Source organism: Falco punctatus (assembly GCF_963210335.1).
Source record: "Falco punctatus genome assembly, chromosome: 1".
Lineage (NCBI taxonomy): Eukaryota > Metazoa > Chordata > Aves > Falconiformes > Falconidae > Falco > Falco punctatus.
The window spans coordinates 101865308-101892398 of record NC_137580.1 but is presented as its reverse complement, the minus strand read 5'-3'; the positions used below and the strand labels follow the sequence as shown (position 1 = coordinate 101892398).

The 27091-nt window shown below is 44.8% G+C and overlaps 1 protein-coding gene across 1 annotated transcript in view; it reads left to right on the top strand.

Annotated features, from left to right (window-relative positions):
• Positions 1 to 27091, top strand: part of GALNT17 (polypeptide N-acetylgalactosaminyltransferase 17) — a 213684-nt gene that overhangs the window by 124130 nt on the left and 62463 nt on the right. Inside the window, exon 6 of the mRNA XM_080398856.1 lies at positions 10951 to 11068. Within this exon, the coding sequence (XP_080254982.1) occupies positions 10951 to 11068 (118 nt within the window). The remainder of the gene's footprint in view (positions 1 to 10950; positions 11069 to 27091) is intronic.

The window sequence follows — 27091 nt, the reverse complement described above, 5'->3', positions numbered from 1 at the left end:
GTTGGGCTCTGCTGTAATCCAGATGGAGGTGAATCCAAAACAGCCTCTCCACCTCCGAGTTTCCTTACCTGGCAATCATCTTTACTGAGTTTGCATTTACATTTCAATACAGTTCTTCCCATATTCATTTTTCTTTTCTATCTGCTTCGCTCAGTGTTTAATATAAAATAAACCCCAAACCCTGAGAAATGAGAATGACATTTACTATTAAATGCTGGAGGCACGAAATGTATCTGTTATATTTCTCAGGAATTGTGCCTCTGCGCTATGGATGCGTGAAGGGTAAGATAAACCTGAGCGCTGCCCTCCCTACGAACAGGCTCATATCAAGTAGTTGTCAAAATAAATGCATTACTCAGCTGCTGTGAGGTGCTTACAGGCCTATTTCAGTGCACTCTCATTTACCCACAAAGTGAAACTGTTCCATCTGTCAATAACCGTTACTCACGTCCCTGTTCTTAGTACCAGCCTACTATGAACGTAAATGCTTTCACCCAAATTCTGTCTGCAGGCATATACATGAAATTCCCAATAACTTCAGTCCTCCTGAATTTTTAACTTCAACATCCATTACAGTGATATATCAGAAAGCAACACGGGTCTGTGCAAAACTAATAATGAGGAGCTCAGTCATCACCCAATGCATACTTCTGATAGCACCTTGAATTTAGTGTTTAGGAGGAATTTAGGTTTAGGAGGTACTTCAGAGTGTTTGAAAGAAGACTTAAGACTGGTTAGTGACTTGTGGTTACACTGTAGGTTTGAAAGCGACTGCAAAATAACCCCCTCAATGGCATTAATCTTTCACTGCCCTTCTATTCCTGTTGTTTCTTAGAGTCCAGCTGGGCTGACAGAGACTTGTGCTCTGTTCCTGCCTGGCAAGGGAATTACTTTTAAACTCAACTCTACTTTGTGACAGCCCAAAGTTTCATTTGTGTGTTTGTCCCCAGATGCATGGGTTTGGCTTGCAGCATCTTTGTTACGGTCAATGATTCACCAAGAGAGGTTTCTGTCTTGATTTCTGGGGTTTGGCTTGAGTGCTTAGAGAATAAAAATGACGTTTCAGCCATAAACAGAACAGGTTTTTTTTAGAGTGATGCTCACCCGCATGGCCCTCAGAGCCTGTCTTCATATTATTACCACCTTTAAAAAGTCAATTTAACTGTAGATTGCAGTTTCTTTCGTTTTTTATTTGATAGTCACTTGAAGCAAGTTTAGGAGCTGGAGGAGTATTTTGTTGTAAGCGCTGCATTGGAGAAATGCTTTTTGGGTTTGTGCAATTAATGCACCAATATCTTCCTTGTGATGTTGCTTATCTTCATCCAAGAAGGGTGAAAAGGAGCCATGCAGTTGGGATGGGACCCAGCCACCGCGTGGTGTCTGCCTTCTGAGCCCCTCTGCTTGGGCTTGTCTGTGTAGGTGTGTATCAGTGCAGACTTTGTGTCGTAGATGGGGTGGTGGCACAGCCTCCAGTGCGGGGGTTGGAAGTAAGCAGCTTGGCTCATGTTTCTGTGCGGAGCTCATTCCGCTCCACCTGAAGAGAAGCTGAGAACAGAGCCCCTGAAGAGTGCTCGTTAAGATTTGGGAGCTCAGCACATTAAATGGGGACACTGATTTTCCTGTTCTAGGGCACAACACTTGCCCAAGTCCCGTTTTTGGTACCGAGAGGTCTTTGGCAGCTTGGACCAGAGGGAAGGATCGGGGTGGTTGGATCCTGATCCTTCAGCTCCAGCTCAGTGCTTTAACTGGGACACAGCTTGTTGCTCCATGGGACTGAGTTGTGTCTGAGGCGAAGAGAAGTTTGTTTACCTGTGAAATTTATTCACTGTGATTTTTATGTAGGGTGGAGAGAAAAAACAGGACTGGAAGTCAGCTGCTTTGCTGCCCTTGAGGGAAAAAAATACTCGCATTAAAAAAAGAAAAGTAAATAGCATGTTTCTGTTAAGTGCCTGTTAGTTATACTTATTACATCTAAAAGTAATTATCGTTTAATTAGCAGTCTAGCAGAAGGAGATGAAGTTGGTTATGTTGCATTTATTACTGATAGCAGGCAAAGGGTCATATTCCTGATGAAGCCATTTCTACAGCATCGATTTGGAGTGGCCCTTCGGTGAGTGTGAGCATCACCACAGGGCTGAGCCCACCAGGTCTGGGGGTTGCAGCAAGCGGGACGGCAGAGACCCAGAGGTGGGGCCACAATACGCCCACTGCAAGTTTTCCGTAATTGAAATCTACTTTGTCTTTAAGGAATTCGATGTTCCCGTTTGAAGATCAGTGGGAGTGGGATTAGGATTAGATATCGGATAAGATGAGCGTGTGCAGTCTTTGTCACCCAAGCTCTGGTCTCCATCCTAGGGATTTTTGAGGATAAATGTTTGGTCTCTTTTTTTGCTTTCCCTTTTCCTGCACCAAACATTTTGTTACAAGGCAGGGGTCAGAAGTGCCAAAAGATCCTGCGTTAGAGGAAAACAAGTACAAGAAGTCTTTCGCCTTCATAGAGGTGAAATCCTAGCGTTCACCTGCTCTCATGTTGCTGGGATTTTTGAAGTGGTGCAAATGCAATTCCTTAAACCTAGCCTATATAAAAACATTGTCTTCTTGAGGAGCTGGGAAATGTTTTAAAGGTGTTGGCTGCTTAGCTCTTAAATCGAAGTATCGAGGAGGACTGGTGAAGGTGCCTCCCATTCTGCTCAGAGCTGCCCAATGAGGTGGATTTCAGTCACTGCCAATTAGCAGAAATGAGGTTTTAAGCTACTTCTGGCAAAACTTTGAAGCCAGTCCCTTGTATTGCCCTGGGGAGTTCCGCATCTCTAAGATGATCTGATTTGCATAGACAAACACTGCTGTTTTAATGAAAAGTTCATGTGGGATTGAAAACCCCTGAAGAAACTGTTCAGGAGGGTGCTTGCCACTTGCATTGAAGAGGTGACTGACAGTTGATAGTAGGAAGAGACCGTGACGTGCTGTTGATTAATCTTTAAAGGTATGTGCTCTCCTTACCTACCCCGCGGTAAGAAACAGCAGCTTTCCTGGGCACGGTGTGGTGATAAGCAGCGTGGGGAAGAAGCTCAAATTTCCTCTCACCTCCCAGCTCAGATTAAAATTGCAGACTGCTTTGTTTTGCTAGAATTTTGTCTCATGTTGGTTATGTTTTAACTAACGAGATATGAGAAAACATCTATTTTCCTAGTGGAGCCAGGGCTTTGTGGCTTAGCTCCTGGGTTTGATTACAAGATGTACGCTGGCTGGATAATTTCTGTGCAATTAAAATGTAACAACAATCTTCAGATCTTTTCTGAGTGTAAGACCTTTAGGGGACCAGTTATACAGGAAAAGTAAAACCAGGTTAACTAAATACTGCGCTGTTCTGACTCTTCATCTGTGCTAATCTGTGCTCCCTTTTGTATTCTGTTGTGACGTGCAATAGCTTTCCAGAAAGGGAAAGTATTTTTCTTGTATTTTTAATGCATTTTACAGTGGCTTCCAGTATGAGCCAGTGCATATATGAAAATCATGCTCTGTTTTATCTCAGCCTCCGAATCTGAGACTCGGCATTGCCTCTCCTGTAGGACTGTCCCTAATAAATCACTATGAGCGATTACTATTACTTCCCCCAATTCTGCCTTTTTGAATAAATGGGATACCCTTAAGGGTCCAGTCCCTGGCGTACTGATGCTTGCAGAGGAGCAGTTGCGATGCAGAGGTTTGTGGGAAGGAGCCTCTTCCCCCTGTGCTCTCGGGAGGACCGGGGCCCATTGCTGCGGGCCAGAGGGTTCACACCAAGTGTGAAAGATTGGGTTTCCCCTGAGTGCCTGTCTCTGCAACTGCCACCAGGAATAGCTCTGCAACTGCCATTAAATTAGCTAAAATGAAGTGCCATCTTTTAAGTATATCCCAAGGGAGAATGCTGTTATTGCAGCTATTTCCTCAAAACCATTCCTGAGCAGACACTGACTCCTATTTGAAGGGTAATTTTCAAATTGACTTTCTCCAAGGTGACTTATTTAGGGCTTGTACTCTGAGACTCAGAGCTGCACACCTCAAATGCTGTGATGCAGTGTTGCTCCCCCGTGTACACAGAGAGCACAGGACCAGGGCCATTGGAGCTAGCACCTCATGCTGTTGCCAGCACTTGGGTAAATGATGAACAGCCCAAAACGCCTTCTGCAGATTCTCATGACCCTGATCGAGGCTCCCATCTTAGGGCTCTTGGTCTGGAAGGGTTTCTCAAGGTTGGTGTCTTTTGCTACGATCCCAACAAGATGGCTGTGGGGAGATGGTTGGGCAATTGGCACATGGCCTAAGTGTCTTCTGCTTCCAAGCAGCTGTGGAAATAGGGTTGTAAGCCCTGATCCATGTAATGGAGACCTTTTGGGCTGGAGTTTTACATCAGCTGACAAAATGTGTGGAGTTGTGGACGATTAGTACCTGCAAATGAGCATTTTGACAGTCTGTAGTGGCAACTTTCTGTACGAAAACTCCTGCTACAAGTGCTGAAGAATCATGCGCATGGAGGTGGGTGCTCAGGCATCCAGTGATTTTTAGTGCTGGGACATCCTTGACTTTTCTAGAACATACAAGGAAGGAAAATGCGTTCAGGCAGTGACCTCGGCAGCAGTGTTTATCCTGGCAGGGAACTTTTACAGTTGAGCTACAGTCCTGAAGCTTGGACTTGTAAATAGAAATCTGCTTTAGGCTTGTACGCTGTGTCTTAGCACACTGTGGGCACCATAAGGGTGTGCTCGCTGCTGGTGGCTTAGAGCAAGGCTAGAAACAGCAAATTGTGTGTGCAATTCCTCGCTTATAAGGTTGTTAACTGCCAGTGCTTTTCTCACCGTAAGTGACTTCAACTTAGGAGGTACATGGCAATACATAACAATATACAATACATAACACCATCAGTAGTTACATACATACATAACAGTATCAGTATTTAATTCAACAGCTCCAATGTGGAAGCCACTAAACTGATTTATAAATGCATTTTCTCAAGAGCATCCAGGTATACTTATCTGACAGATGAGGAAACAGAGGTACAAAGAAGTTAAATGCTTTGCCTGAGGTCCCAGAACGAGCCGCTTCTTGACGTGGAAATCGGAGTAGGCATACAACAGTGACAAAGTCAAATCTATCTTGAGCAAGGTCACAGACATGGGTAGACATAATAGGTATTTTAATAAATACATAGTTTTCACAGCTTCTTTGCCATTAAAAGTTAAAGTCATATTAATCTCCAGTAAATTCAGAAAAGGCATTCAATTCAGCATCTCTTTTATGTGGTATCTCTTATTTTAATTTGTTTCACAGATTCCATAGTACTTAGCAACAGCAGGAAAATAAACCCATTTGAAACAGACAATTAACCAAGGTCACTGGGGCAGGGAAACTAGAATTATTCAAGAAACAACTATTGCAGATGCCATCCCGAGGATAATATTAAGCAAGGTATGCTGCTGTGGGCTAAAATGCTGTTCCTTCATAGAAATTTTATTACATTCTTGTGAAAGGCATCCAGCTTTTATCTGCCCAAGCCATTACGCAGGCAGTGAAGGGAAGCTGCGAGCATGGCTCCTGCCTGACTCCGCATCTGCATGTCGATGCCCCGCCGTAGGAGGCAGAGGGATATGTATTTCTCCTTTGGAGATGTGCATCGTGTGTGACATTAGTTTTGGGCTTTTGCTATCGGCATCTCGCCCTCGTGCGCTTCTGTGAGCCACCTCCCGCGGCTGCCCTGCCGCTCAAACGCGCTTCCATTCCTGCAAAGTTTTCCTCAATTAATGAGTTCAAGTTCACTTTTAAAGCAAACACCGCTCCGTAGCACGCACCGGGGCTGCGTTGGGTTTCGGGGGAGGCCAGGCCGGGGCGCAGGGGGAGGCAGGGGCTCCTTGTGGTTGCAGTCGCAGTCAGGCAGCTCATGGCGGGGAGGGCCGCCAGGGCCGGTGCCAGGCAGCAGGTACCCAGGCCGCTGCCTCGCCCCCGCCGGTGCCTCCTGCCTGGGGCTGCAGCCCCTGTGAGGAGCAGGGAAGGGAGGCAGAGCGCGGCGGTGGGCCAGGGCTGCTGGGGACACGCAGGCTGGGCAGGGCCGGGTTTGCCTTGGGCCTCTGGTTCGCTCTGCCTGGCGCCGCCATTGCCTGGGCGCAGTCCCCTTTTGGGGAACGGGCCACTTCCAGCTTCGGGCTCTGCCTGGCCGCTCCATCGCAGGCCCCAGCAGCCGGGTCAGGCTCCGCAGGGCAGCCCCCAAGGCTGCTGATGGTCACCAAGCTGAGTGCAATTGAAAAACAAGTTGGAATTTTTAAATCATTCAGTTCCTCTTCCATTTCTCTGCCCCTAAAACCTGAGGGACCAGAGGTTTCCTCTGTGGCTTTGCGGGGGGACTGGCTGCCACAGCCCACGAGTGCAGCATTGCCCGGCGATGGCGCAGCCCCAGGTGGCCCTCGGCAGGCTTGGCGCTGCCTCTTGGCCACCAGGGCCATCCTGCAGCCACCTGCGCCTTCCGCAGCAGCCAGCCCAGCCGGGAAGGCAGCCGGGGTGGGAGGGCTCCAGCCCGGAGCCCCCTCACGGGGCAAGTGGTCTCCCAGCCCCTGGGTGCAGCTTGTGGCCGGTGGAGCGGTGGGCCAGGTGGTCCCTGCCCCATGGAGCTCTGCTGCCTGGGGACAGGCTGTGGTTGACCCTGCCTTATGGCTGGGGTGGACAACCCACAGGGCCACGTACTTGTGTTTCATTCCTGTGTGTGTATTCTTTTGCTATAAACTTGTGTTACTCATCCCGGTCTTCATTCTGCCACAGATGCAGAAGCACAGAGGTGACGGCACTGATGTGTGTTTCTGTTTGCAGTCAGGTCCTTAATTTCATCAATGGCCAAAAGAAAATCAAGTGTTTGATCATAGAGTGCCATGTAAAAATAAAGAGGGTGTTCTTCCTTACCCTGGTATCATCAGGGAAATAATCGATAGGCCACTGTTTAAAGCCACGGGCTTAATTTGACTGAATTTGATAATCTACCTGTAATTTTCTACACATTACGAGCTGGTTAAGCCTAAGGCACAGAGCTGAGTGTCTCCCGGCATTGGCTGCTGGGGCACTGACTCCCACCAGCGACCCCCGGCTGAGCAGTGGGGGTGCAGGCGGGCATCAGCAGTGGGAAACTGCACGTTTGGGATGAGTCCAGAACATCAAAATGAAAATAAGAAGTTTAAATTTGGTATGTGAAATGAGGGATGGCAGGTTTGAGAGAGGGACAGATGAGCCTTTCTAGGCAGGTACAGGACCACCCCAGATGCACTAAATGCGGCGCCACGTCTGCTGCTGCAGTGGGGTTGCGTTGCTGAAGGTGAGCAACTCCATGACTGAAGTTTATTAAAAACAACAGCAGTTTAATGGAAACTGGACACTCCAGCAGTTCTTAAAGTATATTCTCAGCCTTCTTGCACTCAGTGGTATGACTGCTAATTATTTTTTTAATATCTTTTTTTCTACATATTTTATAACTTATGCTTTAGTAGAAAATCAGAAGCAAAATCCAATTGTGTAAGAAAATTAATTTCCTTGAATTGAAGAAGCAATCTACTTGAGTCTTTTTAATCATTAGATGATAACTGTGCACTAAAGAAAGGAAGACCATTAAAGTAACTTAATAGACTAGGATGGACGTTTTTCTCTCTATCTTCTTCATCTTTATTTAGAGATTCATGCTGAGGATATTTCATAAAAGATGCTCTTTCCTGACCTTTCATCGCTTGCTGTATAGAGGAGCCAACCAAAATAATGGCAAGGGACTAACGCTCTGGATTTCTGGATACAAAACCAGTAATTCTGCTAAACATCTCCGTTCATCCCTTCCTGCCAAATTCTGCTTTTCCTTCCTCATTAAAGAAAGAATAGCTTTCGGGACAAATAAAAATGCATTTAGCTGAGCTGTGTGATTTTTAAAAAACAAACTGCGTTAATGCTTTTAATTAAGGGGCAGAGGAACAAGAGGCTTTATCAGCTCTTTGTCTGCAGGCCATTATTTCATTGTGGATGGGCTATCTATTATTGTAAACGTCCACCTTTTTGAAGGATTTACTACAAAACCAAATGGTGTTTTTATTTAAATTGTCGAGCGCCGCTTGATTCCTCATTTATTTAATATGGAGGCATTGTTACAAAGAAGAATGTAGCACTTAATTTGTATTGCTTGAGGGACCTCAGATCCGCTTGGGAACGCTGCTTTGCATGCTTCATGGTATTGCGTGTTGAAAACAGAATGTGCAGCAAAACGAAGAAGAGGAAAATTTGAAGGTGAAGTTCCAAAATCCCAATCAGGCTTTTCCAAGACCATTTTGGAAAGGATTAGTGACTCTGTGGTCTATAAAGTGAAGTCATGTTGTAAAATAATAATGAAAGAAAGCTTTATTGGGGTACAGCTCCAGAGCATGGCTGTTGAGTGCCTTCCAGTTCAGAAAACCTTGTTTACCTGGTGTTGAGTTCCCAGTGATCCACATTATTGGGTCAGAACTTTCACCTGGACTTTTTTCTGTCTTTAACTGTTCCCTGAGTACCTTTAGCAGACCTAACAGGTTTTGACTGGAGAAGTCAAAGGTTCCCGTGCTCCACCATGCCTATTCCCAGTGGAGGAGATGAACTGGGTTGTTCATGCTCCGTGTAAAATCAGAGCAACTTACCCTTCCGTTTAATTCCAGGAGGTAATCTAGGATAATGGAGCTATTAGATTTGGCATCTGTAATGTGGTTATCATTTCAGAAGGAATTGTTTCTGCTAATGGCAGTTAACTTGCTACAAATAAAGCAATAGAATTGAAATCTTAAGTACTAGAGTGGCAGCAAACCATGAAACATTATACCACTTATTGGAAGGAAGGCCAGCCTTGCTGTCAGGGAAGAAATCTATTGAAAAAAACCTCTGATGGATTCCAATTCTAACTAATTTAATATGGCAGCAGTGTTCAGCTGTTCTACCAGTCTATTAAAAGTATTAAAATGTCCATAAATAATAATACCTATGTGACTAGAGGAGCTCAAGGGTTTCGCAGAGATGAATTCGGCCGGCTGTTGGCAGAGCCGAGCCGTGAGGTCCTTGGGGGTCATCGAGCCCTGTGGCTGCCTGGGGTGCATTGGAGACCCCAGGAGCTCCTCTGGCACACAGGGACATTTTGTGTGGTGTGGATGGAGAGGCTGAGCGTGGGTCTGATCTTTGCCATCTGTAAGTTGTGTCTTGGGTATATGCAAGGGTGCTTTCCACCTCTGCAAGCCCGAACTGCTTAGTTCAGCCTTGAGCATGCTCCGCAGCATGGACAAGCTGTGAAACGTGCTTTGAGCCAGGATTTTAGGGCCGCTGTTAAAATACACTATCCCGTTGCCCCATTTCTACCTCAAGAATAGGTTCTCTTGGGAGAACAGGCATTTCTAAGTGGTGTGGGATTTCTAGATAGGTGGGCTACCGTTGGTGCTACACCCTGCAGGTTTTCCCCAGGCAGCACAAGGCAGGTGTCCCCTAGTCCCAGGCAAGGAGCGGCAGGGGTGGTGGCCATCCTGTCCTGCATGGTGGGGTTTCTCTCTGCTCAAAGCTTTGAGCTCAAGGTGGGCCGGGGAGCCCCACAGCTCCCCACAAAAGCAGATTCTGGCAGTACCTTGGCATGGATTAGCTTTAAAATTCATTGTCTCCTCCCTGCTGATCCCTCTAAGTGGGTCCTTGGGGTTTTTTTTCTTTCCAACATGGATTCACATGGAAGCAAGTTAAATGGGAGAACGGTTTTTATATTTCTATTTTAGTACAGAAAATATCCCAGGGGGTAAACTTTCCATATACCGTAACTGCAACAGATTAGTGTATCCCCAAGCTGCAAGAGCATAATGATATGGTTTTGTTCAGTGCCATGCTCTGTGGCAAAGTGTAATTTTATGGAGAGGGTCACAAGTGTTTAACCACTCAAAAAATGTCCCCAAATGTGATCTCAGCTTGTGTGAATCAGAATAACATCCTCATCTCAGGGCAGCTGTATCAGATGGAGATCTGGTCCAGTGTTTTGCAAGGTAATGAGGGAGGGACAGTGCATGTGCATGTTGCAGCCCCAATCGTTAGCAAACACAACCATCTATTATGTCCTTGAAATTGCATAGTTATTACAGATTAACCCCTGACAATGTGGTTTTCTTCAGTCTTTCTGCTATTCTATTGATGTTTGTATTATTATTACCACCCTCATTTTTCTCTTATCATTTTCCCTGAGCAGACAGAGCGCTTGGCTGCTCTTGCCGGAGGGGGAGCTGAGCAGTGCTGTTAGCTGGAGGGCACAAAGTTTTGCAGGATGAACGTGACAACTTGATCTTTTAACCCAGAGCTCTGTTGATACTGGTGAAACTGGGCAAATGACACAGCAGATGTTTCTGCAAACAGTTGTCTTGACATTATCAAGGACTTGCTTCTGCAGATTCGCAGTTTAGCTTGCTGCTGCTGGTTGGTGATGACTCCTTTGTGATATATTATAAAGATCTGGATTAGAAACCCTTTTTCACAGGATACCATAAAAACTAGTGTCTGTCCTGAAGTCTACACTGTTACTAAATGTGTAGGAGAAAGTAAGAAAAAGGAAATGCCATTATTACGTTTCCTTTGCTTATGGGGAGTGGAAACCCAAAGAATTTGTGCCCTTGCCCATAGACACACCAAGGTGTTTGCAACAGAGCCAAGACCTGAAATCTTTTTAGTAATTTAATCCCAGGAGAGCTCTTTCTCCAGTCTATACACAGTGAATTTTGGACAGTTTCATTGCAGTGGTGAAACGATGTCTTCAAAGACACAGAGCTCACTCATTGCTGCAAAGTCTCTGGGATAACCAGAGGCAGGAAGCATATGGAGCCAACAGGAACTCAGCAGAAATTAGCCCTCCGTCCATTAAAAATTGGAAAATTTCAATAATTGTGCATTATTGTTGTTCTTCTCTTCATACAGGACACCGGCGATGATCGGTTGCTCATTTGTGGTGCACAGAAAATTCTTTGGAGAGATTGGGCTTCTCGATCCTGGGATGGATGTTTACGGAGGGGAGAACATAGAACTCGGCATCAAGGTTTGTGACACATTTGCAAGAAAAATTGCACCTGTTTAGGGAACACAAAGCAACACTTTAACAAGTTAGCATAAAGCTATTAGAATGCTTCAGGGAAACAGCACCAATGTGTTTTATAGCATTTTAATTTAAGTTTAAGGGGGAAAAATTACTTGCTTTTAGGGGTGTGTTTTTTTTCCTTGGGTTCTTATCTGTTATTCTTACTGTCTTATTCTTTTGTCTGACCTGATGCAAAAAGCTACTGAGTTGAAATAGCATGCCAACCAGAACAGGCCCGGGTCACATTGTCACACCACTGCTCTAAGTCATAGGTATCCTAAATACCAAGAAAAGTGCCGTGCCGTTCTCGTCACGTGAACAGTTGTAGGGGTGGGGGTGGGACTCTTGTGACTCTCTCAAGAGGACACAAAGCCTGAAAATATTTTACAGGCATTTAGCATCTGCAAATGAAATATGTTCATAAACAGGCAAAACTTGCTTATAAAAGTGAAACACTAATAATTAGCCATGTTTTTAGAGCTGCTTCAGTGCATCCGTGCAGACATTCGTCATTACAGAATCCACTGTGTCAACATCACTTGATTACTATGTACAATATTAGATGTGGCTTAGTGATTCAAGTGTTTACATACATCAAGTGATTCATAAGCAATGAATTCAATGTTCAGAAGCAACTTGGGATGGTGAAGTCTTTTGAGATTCTTCCAGGCATGTTTTAGAGTAAAGCACTTGTACGTTAACAAGCTGATAGGGAGAGGCTTGAGACTTACAACTGGAAAATTGAATTGACTGTGCTGTTGTAAAAATGAAAAATCATTGTTCAGCTCATAGATTTACCAGAGGATATTTGCTTCTGGCAAATCAGAAGAAACTTAAGAAATCCATTGTTATTGGCTACAGGGAACAATAATCTCACTTAAACCAGGGATTAGAAATTAAAGGCTTTAAATATGCCACATAGCTCTTCTCCATATGAAGTAATTATGGCACGTCATCATGCAGCTTGCTGCATGGGTATGGAGAGATCCTGCTCTAAACAAAGCTTCTCTTGTGGTTATCCTTATTTGCTTATTTGTGGGATTTTTTAATAATATCATTGTGGAACGAGTCTTCTCACAATCAGTAAATCAACCCATCTGCTAGGTTTTGGGGGATTTCATGGGAGATTGGCTTCCTAACTGGAAGAATAAGATAAATGTCTCAGGGACAAGTGATGAGCATATGTCCTCTTCATTTTCACATGCTGAACTTTTTAGAAAAGCTATCTAATAAACATCCTTTTAGAAATAAAATAATCCCTATCTTCCCCAAGTGACTTTCCCAAGCTTGCATTTCTAACCCACGTTTCCCTGCTGTTTGCATGCTCATATGCTGTGTGTTCTGGTCAAGGTTTTAAAAATATTGTTGCTTTTCAGAGCCAAAATACTTAGTAAATCCACCTCATGAAACTGCATAGAAAGAAGACATCCAAAAATCAGTCTTTGTGCAAGGGTCTTATTTAGAGACCAGGAGTTCATAGCACATCAGTTCTGTTTAATAAATGTTGGCCATTGTGTATGCAGGTCAAGTAGCTCATACGGAGAGTGGTCCCGGAGAGATGGTGTGTCTCAATTGCCACATATTTAAATTCCATTTCATAGTAAGATTTCAGTTATAAATAGTTTATCCAAGGCTAGTCATCGCATGTGTAAGGAAACAGAGTTGTTACGGATTCAAGCAGATGTCAGGTCTCAGGTGGATATATCTGGTTCTAGTTGCCAGCCCTTCCTTGCGTGCTTGCAGTCTGCCATGGCTGGGGTCTGTAGCAGCCTTACCATGTTACCAGTAACGAAGGACTCTGTATTAATAAAATTGTTCTGAGGATCAACTTGAACAGAAAATTATTAGGCTTTTTGTGGGTGTTTTGCTGTTTTGCCTGGTGACTGCCTGTAGTCAGAAAAGTAATTTGGTGGTTCCTTGTTTGTTCCAGTGATCCTTGGATGAGAATAAATACAGAAAGTATTTATTTTTTTTTAGTGATGGTGAAGTTCCATCCTCTTCTGAGAATCATGTGACATTTTTTAAAAATTATATTCTTGTATTACCAAGAATGTTCAAAGAACAAAAATGAAACGATAAACCTGTTGAGGCTATGAGAAGGTCATGGAAAACAATAAGGTGTTTCAGGCAAAAGCACAAGCTAACTACATTATGGTAAAATTGAATGCAAGTAATCTGAATAACAAAATGAAATAAATAATTGAGAAAGCTGGTCTGTCCAAACCTAGAACGGCCAAGGCCATATACTGTACAAGTGTCTTGTTTTATTAATAAGCTTCAACGATTCTAAAGTAAGCTGTATGGCACCTATGTGTGGGGAAATATATGGGCTGTATGTTTCAGTTGCTGAATTCAGTTAGCTAAATGGGAAAGTACCTGCGTGAGCCACTTGAAAAAATAACTCCGTTACTCACGTTCACAGAGGTGGCTCTGGGCTCGCTGCTCTCCTGTACGTGCTGGGAAGCATCCTCGGATTGCTCAGATAATAGTAATAAAGCCATTAAGCATGTTGCTGCCCCAGGCAAATTCCTGTTCTGCTTGCGGGGTAGCTTTGGCCCTGACGAGGGGAACATGCTGTTCTCTGGATTATTCTACTTTCTTTTATTGCACTGGAGTGTCTCCAGAAGGTTGTGCTTATTCACTCCTCTTGTCCCTGATGTCCACTACTTCACTTCCCGAGGCAGAATTGAGTCTAATTCTCCTTTTCTTGGCAGAGAGCAGAGAAGTGTTTGCTATGCAAGGCAGTTTAGGTTAATACTTCAACTGAGGGGTTTTCAGTGTGCTTTTTTTTCCCTCTTTTACTCCCCCTGCCCCGCCAAGTGTGCCATGCCGTTGAATTACAATAGTGCCAGGTCGTTCTTACAGTGTTGACAGCCATGGGGACAAAACATTTGGTCTGTCCCTGCGTCCGTAACTCTCCCCAGCAGACTTTTTGGGGAAACCAAAACCTGGTGACCAGGCGGTGCTAGTGAAGGTGCTGGAACCAGGGCGTGTGGAGACATCTCATACCTGGTCTCAGTCTTGCTACAGGAACAGGGAGAGCAAGCGTTGCTCCAAGCTGCCCGTCCTGGGGAGCGTGTGGGTGCTGTGCACTGTGGACCACAACCTGGCCCCTTCCCCAGGCCCAGTTTCTGCTGTTGGTCCCAGAGAGCATGACCTGCTCTCTGAGCAAGCCTTGAGCCAACTCTTCTAATACTTTGCTATACCGAACAAGTTTCTGTTCTGATTTTATAAACCTGGTGTCCAATTCCAACAGCTTGAAAGTGTTGACACTGCTGTGAGTCCCCACCAGTTCCATGTGTGAATTTTGGCACTGAGGCTTCTCTGACCATCTCTGCTCCTTCTGTTGAAAATTTTTCTTTTATTTTAAAACTGTTTGTGGCCCTGGTTTTTAGTGACTATGGGACTAAGTAGGAAGACTGCTTTTGCTGTGCGTCTTGCTTTTTCTCTGCAGGGAGGGTTTGATGGGTTTTCATGGTTAGTCACAGACATTCACTAAAGATGCTCCATAAAATCGCGTGTGTCTATTTGAATAAAGATGCAAAAGTCTATTGCATGACTATTGCCATGATTTCTAAGCCTGGGATGGGTTACAAGGTTGTTTTCAGAGTATTTTGTGCTTCTCTCATGCATTGCTAATTAAATTTGAGTTGTCTTTTAAAGATAAATTTAATCAATAAGGAAATTATTACTACTTTGATGGTATCATTTGTACAAATTGTCACTTGAAGAAAGCAATTAAAAGAGAATGCTTATTAGCTGATCCATCCCATACCTTATTTGTGTAGTAAGAATCGATTATTGAATTCATTAAGAAAAGCACAATTCAGGGGTCCCTTTGAGGTTTAATGACTGACTGGAGCTACTCTTTACTATGGATGTTAAATTGTCTGAAGTTTGGGTTGGATCTTTTCAAATGATTTCCAGAGGAAAAGCATAGCGTGTCCTCTTAATATTCAGATATTTTTTTCCCCAGATTTGTCATATAAATTCATCATGCCAGGTTTCTGGTGCTGCCAAGCCAGCAGTTGCATGCGTGGAGCAAGCAGAGTTGCACCCCTGTGCATAACTGTAAGGGCTGGGAATATGAAGCTTTGAAAATCAAATGGGTACAACAAGAACATTGAGCATATTGTTGTTAGTGGTGATTTCTTTAATAATTGGACTCTCATCCTGCAGCTGCCTAGGCACAAAAGGGGCCTCATTGCACTGGCAGTGACATTGATCCTCTCCCAGAGGGTACCGTGCTTGTGTACCCTTCAGTCTTTCAGAAACCCTTAAAATAGATTAAATAGCATTTTAATGGTACAAATCTCTTGTGTGCGTTTCATCCATGAAGGAGCCCATTTTGTTTATATGCGTACGATTATTCATGTGCTGAAATATTGAGAGGGTCAGGCAAAAAAAAAAAAAAAAAGAAAAGCCGTCAAATAGGTATATTTAAATTCCACAAGGGAGCTTGACTCTTTCTGCATTCAGAAAATCAAATCCTTCCCTTCCTGCATACATTTTCCATAAAATTATGGCTGTATCCTTTTTGTTAAGAAGAAAACAGTGAGGGTATTTAGAGCAAGCGGTTCTTCTGGCATCTGTGGATTTGTTGCATCTGAGGTGAGGGATGGGCAGCCTCTATCCAGCCCTATGGGAAGCAGAAAATCCCTGCCATGGGGTGCTGGGTGGGAGCAGAGCAAGGATGTCAGGGCAGGGCTATGAGTCATGAGAAAGATGTTTTGATTATTTTATCCCTGCTCTTTTTGTAAAAAAAAACATGCTAGCACAGGCTTACTTTCCCAGCCCAACTGGGAGCACAGGCTCCAATGCAAATACCCTATGTCTTTAAATGACATTGTGCACGTCTCTAAAATGGAGAGTGATAGACACAAGCCTAATGGGGAGCGCATAAATATCAGTGCTGGATGGTGTTTGGCTGGGTTTCTACCTGCATGAACCTAATATCTAAAGAGTTAGTGCCTGTCATCAAAATGTAAAAATATCCCTGGTTAGGGTGGAATTTGTTTTTATAATGTCAGCCAAACGTGCAGACATGTAATATCAGGTGTCACGTTTTGACTCTGCAATGTGTGTTACTGCTGTCATTTGAAATGGTGTTTTGCCAGTGCTTTTTGTTTGATCATCTTCAAATGTCTCTCTCTCTCAGTTCTTCTGATTAATATCTTAAAGTCTGGGTGTAGGCAGTACCTGAAATCCCTTTTTAACCACTCTGTCCATCAGCACCTGGGCATGATTTCCAGCATTCCTCCATTGACTGTCACATCTGCTGGCTTCGCCGGCCGCTGCATGATGAGCGTGCATGCCGAGGCTTGCAGGAAGCGGCGCATTGGTGGGATCCATGAGATCTGCAATGATGCATTGTTACATTTTTTATCACTTCAAAAAACAGGAAGCTGAAAAGCATGTAATTTATTCATAAAGCTTTATTAGCTTTGTGAGGGTTCACTGAAACACAGTAGTTAGGGTTGAATCGAGTTTCTCATGATGTGCAGGGTTTTTTCCCCATCTACACCTAGCTTTGCTGAGACAGAATTAGTCATGAAATTACGACTGTGGCAGTGAAGGGGTTTTTTGGAAAGTGTGGGAACAAATCAGCCTGAGCTTCTGAGGGAAGGATTTTGAGGAGCACAGATACACTTTGCTGTGAGACGCCTCCCAAGCTTTATTTAGAGCTTGGCTGCAGGAGGTGTCAACGCGTCTGGTTGCAAGGAAGGAGAAGAACAAGCCTTTGACTAGTTGAAGGCTTTGGGGTAGAATTACCAGATATCATTTGGTTGTCACGGAGTATGTACTGTTCAAATATCCACTCTTTTGACATTTCTGAGAATTTATACTGAGGAACTGCAACCTATGCACAGTTGGTCAGGTGCAGATGATGCAGAAGTCAGTGCCAGTGGTGGGGGATGCTCGAGTGGGGCTGCTGGCAGGAGGGGAATGGGATGAAACTCTGGGCTCACCTGTCAGGGAAAGAAATTTTTGAGTTAGTGCAAGCAGTTTGAGAAGTTAGAGGCTAAACCATGGTAAAAAGCAACAGGGGAAGGCAGTTTGAGAAGTTAGAGGCTAAACCATGGTAAAAAGCAACAGGGGAACCAGTGAAGCCCTGGGAAGTTGTATTTAACAGACACAGGAGTTAGTTGGCCCAGCCTGATCTGCAGGATGAAGCTGCGTGGGGCTGGAGTGCGTCTCCCTCCTCTGTCTCCAGGCACAAGAAGCCTCACGGTAGCATGGAGCAGCCGTAGCAGTGGCTTTGGTGCAGGCTATCACAGGCCCACCAATGGCTTGCCAAGACCCTAGAGACTGCTGCAGTTTAAGAAAAAATAAAAAAGAAAAAAACAGAAACACAATCCCCCCCCCAAACAACAACAACAAAAATCCCCTAGGACCCAAACTTGCCAATAATATAAACTCAAGACCAGCTTTTCAAACGTACTTTATGAGTCAGGCACCAAAATCCATGCAGAAATTGGAGCTTAAGGCTGTTTCCACATAAAAATCAAGTTAATCTGAAACAAAATAAGAGGCAGAGTAGTACTGACCTTGGAAAAGGTCTTAGAAATATAGCTGTAGAAATAGCGATACACAGGTAATGCATTACCTTTGTGTACAGCCACAACATGTTTATTTGTATGTGTATCCCTGTTAGAGAAGTTGATTTTTCTCTTCAGAGTGATTGTTGTGTGGTTGGAAGAAATATTTCCACCACTGAACAATATCCAATCACTGCCTGCATTTATTTTAAGAGCAGGAATCAGTACAAGTACAAATTCAGATCCTGTGTTTGGCATTTTAGTTGTCAGCTCAGTATTTACTGTAGGTGCTTGAAGATGCTTTATAAGAAGCGGCGGTGTAGTTTTCCAAACGGGTAAAATGCTTTTCATCACCACTGCCTCCATGGAAATGGAGCTGTATTTCGATTATTTCTAAACGGGCTATAACCTCTGTGCTGGGAGCCAGAGAGCAGCTCTGCTCTTAGCGCCGCAGTGCCTGCGCGGCCGGCAGCCGGCTCTCCTGGGGAAGGGGGGTTGCAGGCAGGCGGCTGCACAGCTCCCGTCTGGCTCCTTCCCCTTGATAGAAAATGATTTGTCATCCCTGCCTGTTACCTGCTGACTGATGGGGACAGGTAGAAGAGGGGGAAGGGACCACTATTTTCACCCCAGTTGATTCTAGTGTTTTTACTGACAAGTTTGGTTTTATGCTGACAAGACAGTGATCATCTTTGCTGGGAAACATAATAACTCTTTTCGTGCAATAGGCCGTGTGTTGCAGTTGAGGTTTACTGGTAAGATGAAGAAATCCATTTTAGGGCTCAGCCGTGCCTTATCTTCACCTGAAATGTGGCAGGTGCCAGCTTTTCACTGATTTTTACAGGATAGTTGCCTCTGGCAAGCAGTGGTTAGGGATCTGCCAGGCGGCGGTTTAACATTCTGGGTCATGGTCAGAGTCCACCCTCATCACCCTGGGCTTGGGGCTTGGGTGGAGAAAGCCAGATGTGGAGAGCAGCCACAGCGTCTCCATAGCTAAGGGGGCTGTGGGGAGCAAGGACAAGTGGCCGTGCAGGTTTGTAGAGACTTAGCGAAGTTTGGTTTATTTATACTTTTCACCAATGGATTTTAGAAAATGGACCCTAAATCATGAGCGAGGTTTCTTCAGTGCTCATCTTTAGTCTAATTGTGCTCCTTCTGAACAGAGCCATTCCCATGTTGCTCTTTCCACTGAATTTTGTGGCAATTTCAATTTGAATATACCCTGCTCTAAGTTTTGGACCACACTGATGTTGTCCAGTGAGGTTGCTCCAGGGGCTATGGACATCGAAGACATCTCCAGTATCCCCAAGACAGATGGATTTTTAATTTATATATGTTTTCTATCACATGCTGTGTTTCTTGGGCATGACACCCATTCCACAAGCCTTTAACTTCTGGGCTTCCAGCTTTCCATCCTCTGTGGAGAAAGATGTGGCAAAGTCTTGAGTCTCCACATTTTCACCCTTTCCTGCGTGTTGCTCAGGGGCACATCCATTCCTGGCCACGTTCTGCCAGTATTTTATGTGGAAATGCCTGAACGCTGCTAGGTGTGAGGTTGGGGCGGGGGCTCAAGGTGCCTCACCATCCATGGTTTGTATTATGGCTATTGGGATAAAACACGGCAGATACATAGCACCAGCTGCTCTGACATTTGCACCCGTTCTGGGCTCTGTTGAAGATGTTTGCATGACAGATTTCGGTTATCTGGCAGTCCTGGCTTTGATGCTCAGGCAATGGTTTCCCTTCAACCCCAGACATACCTGCAGTGCCGCCCTGTGTCTCAGCCAGCCCACCCTTGCTGTTGCAGGGAAGACTCAAGAGGCTTTGCTGTGGCAGCTGTTCCTTGCCTGGCTGGGCAGGGGTGCCGTGGCACACTGAAATACGGCATCTTTGCAGCGTCTCAGCAGGCATTTTAAGGACTGTGTGGGTTGGAGGTTTGTTGTGCTGATGTTCACCATAGGCTGCTGTGTCTGGGAGGTGAAGGAGTTGGCATGAGGAATGCCAGCGGGCTTGGCACAGCCATGCTTTGGCTCTCAGCCTCCGTGTTCTTGCAGGGAAATAAATTACTTAAGTCCTCTTAAACAGCAGTGATAGGTGTGAGTAGCTGAAGAAGGATTCCCATACCATTTCAACTGACATATTCCCCTCTGTACTGCAAGGCACACTGGTTTGCTTCTTTATTAGCCCTCTGGGCCCTGCTGAGTGGAACAGCTGTGGGACATCCCTTCCCGTTCCCTGTTGCCTGGGCTGTGGTCACGTTTCCAGGACTGAGCACTCATTAATGTGGGGATGATGCATGAGCTGGAGCGGTCCCGGCTGTCCGAGTGCCTGGCAGCTGCAATTTGGTCAGGAATTGCTGAGATGTAGCAAAGTTAGTCCCCCTGAAAGCTGGTTTTATAGCATCACTCCCTGGAGGACAACTGTCCTTTAAAGTATTTCTGGGCGTCTGAAATAATAACTCTCTGAGATCTGCTTTTTCCTTTCACTCTTCACTATACAAGGTGAGCAGCAGCACATTTACTCTGTGCATGTGCCTATGGTGTCTAGGATATAAATTACTCTATAAAACAAAAAATAGGCTTGTGTCTTCCTAAAAACCAACTCCAAGCCAAACTGAACTTTGTCTTCTTACAAAAAGCACGCTTGGGAAATGCCAAGAGAAAATTTGACATGAAATTACACACCAACAAATGAGGCTCATAATAAACTGAGATGAGGAAATGAGGTTTTTTTCATCCCATTATATTCATAAAGCTTTCAGAAAGCTCCCTGTTCGTCATGACTGCAAAGGCAAGGTTATTTTTTTTTTGTCTTTTCATCTGTCCTTTCTTATGAGAAGACTAATTTGTGATGCACTTGCTAGGGCTGTGGGACATGCAGATCTCTTCCCCATCCCATCCAGAGCCACAAAGCTGATTTTATCCCTCTTGCCAGCCTCCAGTGACCCAGGCAGGGCAGCAGCCTCAGACCTGGGAACGGTCCTGTCTCATAAGCACTGAGTGTTGGGTTTTTTCAAGGGTAAGGCACTCTCTTCGTTGACTACAGATTTCTCTTAGGCTTGGGGATTGTTCCTGGTGAAAATGTAATCAATGCCGTTACACTCCTGTGATTTTCAACCAAAAAGCTTGTAGTTAGAAATTCCCAAGCAGCTCTTGGTGTGTGTAGTGTCTCTGTAAGGCTTTGCAGTCATCCTCTCTCAAGGACTTTCAGGTCAAACCTGTTCATTTTTACAAACGAAAACACTGTTTTCCAAGAGTCCCTGCTGCAATCGCAGCCTTGGCTCTGAGAACTGTTCAAGCTGTATTACTTTTTCATCTGAACTCCTCACTGATACAGAACGCAGTTAAAATGCAGCTGACAGCCTGATGGTGATGGCAAGAAACAGAGAGTGACTGCATTTCCCTGCGTATGTCTGTCCCAGCTCTGCCAAGTCAGCAGAAGATTATAGGAACAGTAATGGTATTCATGACCAAATATTGCCACAGCCTTGTAGTGAGGCCAGTTTCACTCCTGAATTAAGGCAGGCCTTTCTGTCCTGCCTCCTGCGCTCACCCTTCAGGCATCCTGGTTTTGCTGGAGGACCCTGCATCTCCTCCTGGACTCCTTGAACATCCAAATCCTTTTGAGGCAGGTATCCTACTCTTTGGGATTGCTTTATAGCACTTTATTTTATTTCAGTATATGGCCAGGTTCGATGGGTTGTGCCATGTTACACCCATTCCTCCAAGGAATTCATTCCAACATGTTTGTATGCCAGTCAGCTGCCTCCTGACCTTTTGCTTTCTGGTGTTACTGGGCATGATTCACCATTGCGCTGTCACAAGCTCCAGCATGCTGTGAGTACAAAGCAGATGTAAAAGACTTAATAAAGATTATTAACAACACAGTGGTGCCCAGCTCTGAATGTCTCTGCCTCTGGCAGCCTGTGCTGTGTCCAGCCCATGGCTTGCTTTGATCTAAACGATCCTGTGTACTGGAGCTCACTTTGCCTACTTTACTGTATTCAGGTAGCTTTTGTATACATGAAGCTCATCTCATGTTTAGAGAAGGTGTTGGCACCTTTGGATTGTAGCAGGATTAATGGCAGTGATAAGTAGCATCAGATTGGTGGTCTGCTCAAATTAGTTGGCTCACTTCTTCCACTGCTTTTCCAGTACTGGCTGACCTGAGTGACTTCTTTGGTGTGATGAGGAGGAGAACATTCCCAGCAAAATTCAGTGGGAATTAATCCGTTGTCTCCTTCAGCCATCCTGGAAAATCTCTTTCCTTTTGTGACTGGCACTGAATGCATGTCCCTCGATGTGATATCACTTGAGACTTGCCCTGTGCATCATTGAGAATAACAGTGGATGTAACTAGACATGATTTATGTTTCCCAGTGCATTTATCCTTCAGTCTAGTGTGTCCTTGTGTGATACTCGATGGAGACTGCAGAGGTGGTGCTCTGTGGGGCTCATTTTGAACAGCGTTCGCAGTCGGAGCTTCCTGTAAAGCGAATACTATCACAGCAGTGAACTTTCTGGCTTCCCTGTGGCACATTTATTATTCATAGGAAGCCTATTGCCTCATGAATGATCTAATCGCTGTGACGCACCACTGCCATAATGCATAAAAGGTAGTTAACCCCCGTAACACTGCACAGTTTTCATTCATCTCCTTGACTGCAGGGTTTCTCAGGAGTCCCATGGCAAGGGGAAATGTCACAGCTTGACCTCTGTGTCATGGGCTGCCTCCTTGGCAGCCTCCTTGCACTGGTATGAAGCTGCAAACCAAATACCTTCCTCACATTTTGTAAGAGTTGAGGTAGGTGACCAAAACTTCCTTGGCTTTGCCTAAAATTGTGGCCACTAAGGTATTAGATACCATGGAACTGAAGTATATATTAGGGTGGTTTCTGCAGTCAGGATTTTAGCAATCTTTTCGGCATCCTTTCTCTGCCAGAGCTGGATAGAAGTCGCTGGTACAGGAAGCTGGTGAAGGCAGATCAGAGAATAAAAGGAAATCCACCTTTGACTAGTCAGGCTGTGATCCAGCAGAGCACTTCACTTTCAAGCACCTGGGCAGTCCTCTTAATTCCTGTGGCACTACTGTGCCTGCTTAAATGTCAGTGCTTCTTAAGTGCATTTCTGGATTAAGGCCTCTGGAGATGAACCTGAGCCAGAAGGGTTAATATTTTCAAAACACATTTTTTCACTGGAAGGTGGTGTCATTTCTCATCCTTCCACCCCTTGCCCCCTCCAAACAGTTCTTCCATTTTATGAGCTAATTAACTCACCTAGCTTTAAATACAAGTGCATCCTTCTTGGATTTTGTCATGTGTCACCACCTTCTAGAGAGTTATTATATCTTATTTGCACAGAAAATACTGGGAGAATACACCAGGAACTAAGCTAACTTGTTCATTGAATAAATTTATACCTAAAGCTTCAATAATAACCCCATTATTTCATATTCATCTACAGACACAAAATATGTATTAATTAACTGAAGTACTGCTAGTGGGCATATGCAAATGAAGTGGCATTAAGCAAGCCAAGATCACCCCTTTTTTTTGCGTTTTAACTTTATTAGGAAATACTGCTTTGTGCTGACCGCAATTCCTTATTATCAGATCTGTGCCTTGAAGCTCAGTGCCAGGACCGAGAAGAGAATCAGAATTTCCTAATGCTGCAGAAACTGCCGCAAATAATGCAGCTCATGATGAAGAATTCATATATAATCCCATAGAGGAGGTAACTGTTTAGATCTGCCTCGGGCACAAAGAACCCAAGTTTATTTTTGTAGAAGGTACTTCATTCTGTCAAAGCAACAGAGTTAAAATGAGAGAGACAATTGGGGATAAATTCACATTTGGACTAAATATATCCAACTTAGTAAGTAAGATAGGAGTTTAAGCCTATAGCTCTGCTTTTCCAAGACACAAGGTGATAGCAATACCCAAAGCAATAGATAACAAAGGATTTTCCACACTGGCCTGCTCACTTTAGGAGGACGATGATCCTTGGTGTTGTCACCCTTCCTTGCTCCCTGGGGTGCCAGCTGCCAGAACGCCAGGTCGAGCAGCACCTCCCAAGTGCCTCACTCCTGGCCAGAGTTGCTGGGGATGCTCCTGGTATGTTGGCTTTTGAGTGCTTCAGGTGTTTGCCCAGCATTGTGCACATCCCCGTCCTGCACATCTCCCAAACCACGGCAGGTGGGTACCTCTGCAGGAGAAAGCACAGTAATAAACAGTCTCATTGCTGACCTGTTCAGCTCAGCAGCCTGTTTCCAGTATCTTTTATCTTGTTTGTTGCTTTGGCGTCCTTCAAGCATTGATTGTGCAAAGGGCATATTTTTATAATTGCCTAAAGGGTGCATTTTGTTTGCTTTCCAGATGAAGGATCTAGAGCTGGATATTAAATGACGAGCCAGAACTGTGGGTGGGTGCTGTACCCTTTAATGCTTAAGAGCTAGCATTAACATTGGTGGCAAAGACATTGTGAGTGGTAAAGAAACTCCTTGCTATATGGTCTTTTCCATGGAGAGGTGTCGATCCACCCACCAAAGGAAGGTAACTGTTAATATTCTCCTTTTGCTTATGGGGTCCTGTAGCACAGCTGTGTCTGTGTTAACCCCACGCACTCAGTATGCCCCCTGTGCCTGCCCATTTTGTCTCCGGAGCTCAGGATGGAGAGAATTGGTCCAAATTCCTGGGTTGAAACATCCCTCTGTGACTTTCCTTGGGTTCCCTGTGCTGGCAGGACACACATTCCACCCCCACCCCCTACCTCTTCCCAGTCCTCTCCAAGCAGCAGAGAACTTCAGGAGAGTAAATCTAAACCCACACCTGAGGCTCAGCTGTCACCCCTCTGTTTGGTCTGATTTGGTTGGCTTTGCATCTGTAGAGCTACAAATAAATGAAAGAAAGTTTGTATCCAGATGTAAAATGTTTCCTCTCTCCTTCCTGGGATTTGAGGTTTAAAACCATATAAAGATACAGAATTACGTCTGGTTTTCTATTCATAATTTTGACTTTGGCCATTTGTACTTGAATCTACGTGTGGGTCATCAGAAAGCTCATGATCCTTGCTGGATTTTTCCAGGACTAGGAACCTGGGCTTTGGCTGTGAACATTAAAAGAAAAATAATATTCCTATAGCTCTGGTTTCTGCTCAGGCAGCTCCAGATCTTGTAACACCTCACCATCCTGGTGAAATTGGATTTTGGCGAGCTTTGTTTTCTCCTTAGCTGTCCTTGCTCCCATGGCATATCCAGTGGGTGCTCAGAGGTGGTGAGTCACAGGAGATGACACATGCTGCCTGCCCCAGGGGTTCCCCTCTCCCTGCTTTAATGGCCACGACAGATGTCTCCATTCAACAGTCTGAAAAACCCAGAGCTGGAAGAAAATGCAGTTTTGTGATCTTCCAGCTAGCTCTTGCAGTGAGCTATTCTGACAGCACCCAAACTCTTCTGTTCCCACCAAGAACTCCTGGCAGCCATGCCCAAAGCCACAAGCAAGGGGCAGTGTGTGGCCTTGGCACCTGGAGACCAAGAGATCTTGCCAGAGCACCCAAAAGGGTGATCAGCCACATTGTCCATCCCAACCCCCTTCGCAGCTCTTGCTACCTACATTATCAGAGGTTTGCAACTGCATTTCTAGTCCAAGATCATCACAGCCGCCAAGTCCCTGGTAGTTTTCTTGCATTTCTGCTGCCCAGACAGGGAGGAGCTGCTGCCCGGTGTTGGGGTTGTTGATGTGGCACGGCGATAGGTCACCAGCTCTGCTTGCTGCTCAGCCTTACTCCTCGCCTGCCCATTCATCCCACGCCATCCTGTCAGAGCAGCGGCATCACTTCTCCATTGCTTCACTTTGATAGCAGGCATGGATAGCCTCCCATACTGACCATATCTGCTTTACTGGGACTTGACCTCTTGGCCAAAGGTTTGCTGATGAACCCCCCCCATGTCTCCTTGCAGGGCTCCCATGTTGGCTGAAAATGCATGTCCATGTGCTTCTGAGGCCATGAAGCAAAAGCTTCAAAATAAAGAAGACTTAAAAATTATTAAGAAAACAAACCTGTTTGATCGCTGCCTTGGAGGTCTTAGTTACTGTGGTTTGCGAGAGCTGCAGGAACAGCATACAGAACTTCTTAAGCAGGGCATCTCAATGATAATTTTTGCTGACAGTCAAAAATCAGCCAAGTGAACCATTTTAAAAGCCTTTCAAAATCATTCATTTACATCATCTGCTGCTTTTGTCAAATACACGAAAGAGTGTCTTGTCATGTCTTTTGTCTCATTTTTACAAGAGTTATGTTGTCTATTTAGATTATATTACAGGAGCAAACAGTTGTTCAGGGATTATCATTTGTGTGATACAAGGAGAACATTCAAGAACAGTAACAGGATGATTACCTCGGCTGAAACTGGCATTAAATATTACTTTTTTCTACTAATGTACAAGCTTAACAGTAGCTGAAGCTGCATCCAGTGTTGACTGGGGTCCCCAGTGCAAGGACAGGCTTGTGGAGGAGCATTTCTGGTGAGTGAAGTGTGCTTTTTGATTTGGCCAAGCGAGGCGAGGGACCAGAGGCAGGTATGGGGTTAGCATAGTGTGAAGGCTCTTTGTGGAGCAGGTTTTGCTGTTCTGGTTTAATGACCCGACCACATGGAGCTGTGTCCCCTGGTGACTAGGGAGGACAGGAGCCATGTGCCCTGGAGGAGGGTGAAGGGCCGGGGGGTGGGCTGTGAACTGTGTGGGCAAGACCCCAGCTCCCTTGAGAGGGAAATGCTTCTGGCAAAAACCTGTGTTGGTGGGATAGAAGATGTAGAGACAGGGTGTGCCGGTCTCATTTGCGTCTTCCATGGCTCCAAAAGCTGCTCTTGGTAGAGATTTACACACCAGGCAGGGAGCTTGGCTGTATATTCTGCTTTGATTTCAGCTGGAAAGTATCTCTTGTTTTTAAATTCTCTGTTGTATTTAAAAACATTTGCAGCAACTGTATTTTTATTTTTTGTGATGGACACTTCGATGCCAAATTGCTCCTCTCCTCCCCTTTTCCCAGCATCTTTCTGAACAATAAAATTGAGAACTATCTACTTAAAAACTGAGCACCCTGGGGGAGCATGTGCCTGGGCTGCTTTGATTTCGTTTGGGGGGGGGAGCGCCTTGTTCCTGGTGTAGCGGTGTGCATGTTTAGTGGATTTGCTTGACTCTTTCTGTGACATGTGTAAAAGGAAAAATGTGTTTATTGGTATCAATTTTAGAAGACCTGTAATGTTTAAGAGGGCGATATGTTCACTGCTTTTGAAAATGTGATATGAAATGGGAAATTGTTGGTTTTGCTATCTTTGCAGAAGTTTTCTCAGCTTTACTGACCAGGCTTGTGCGGTGCAGTTATAATCCAACTCCTAAAAAATTGAATGCATAATAAAATACCGATGGCATGTCATCATTTTTGGTTATATT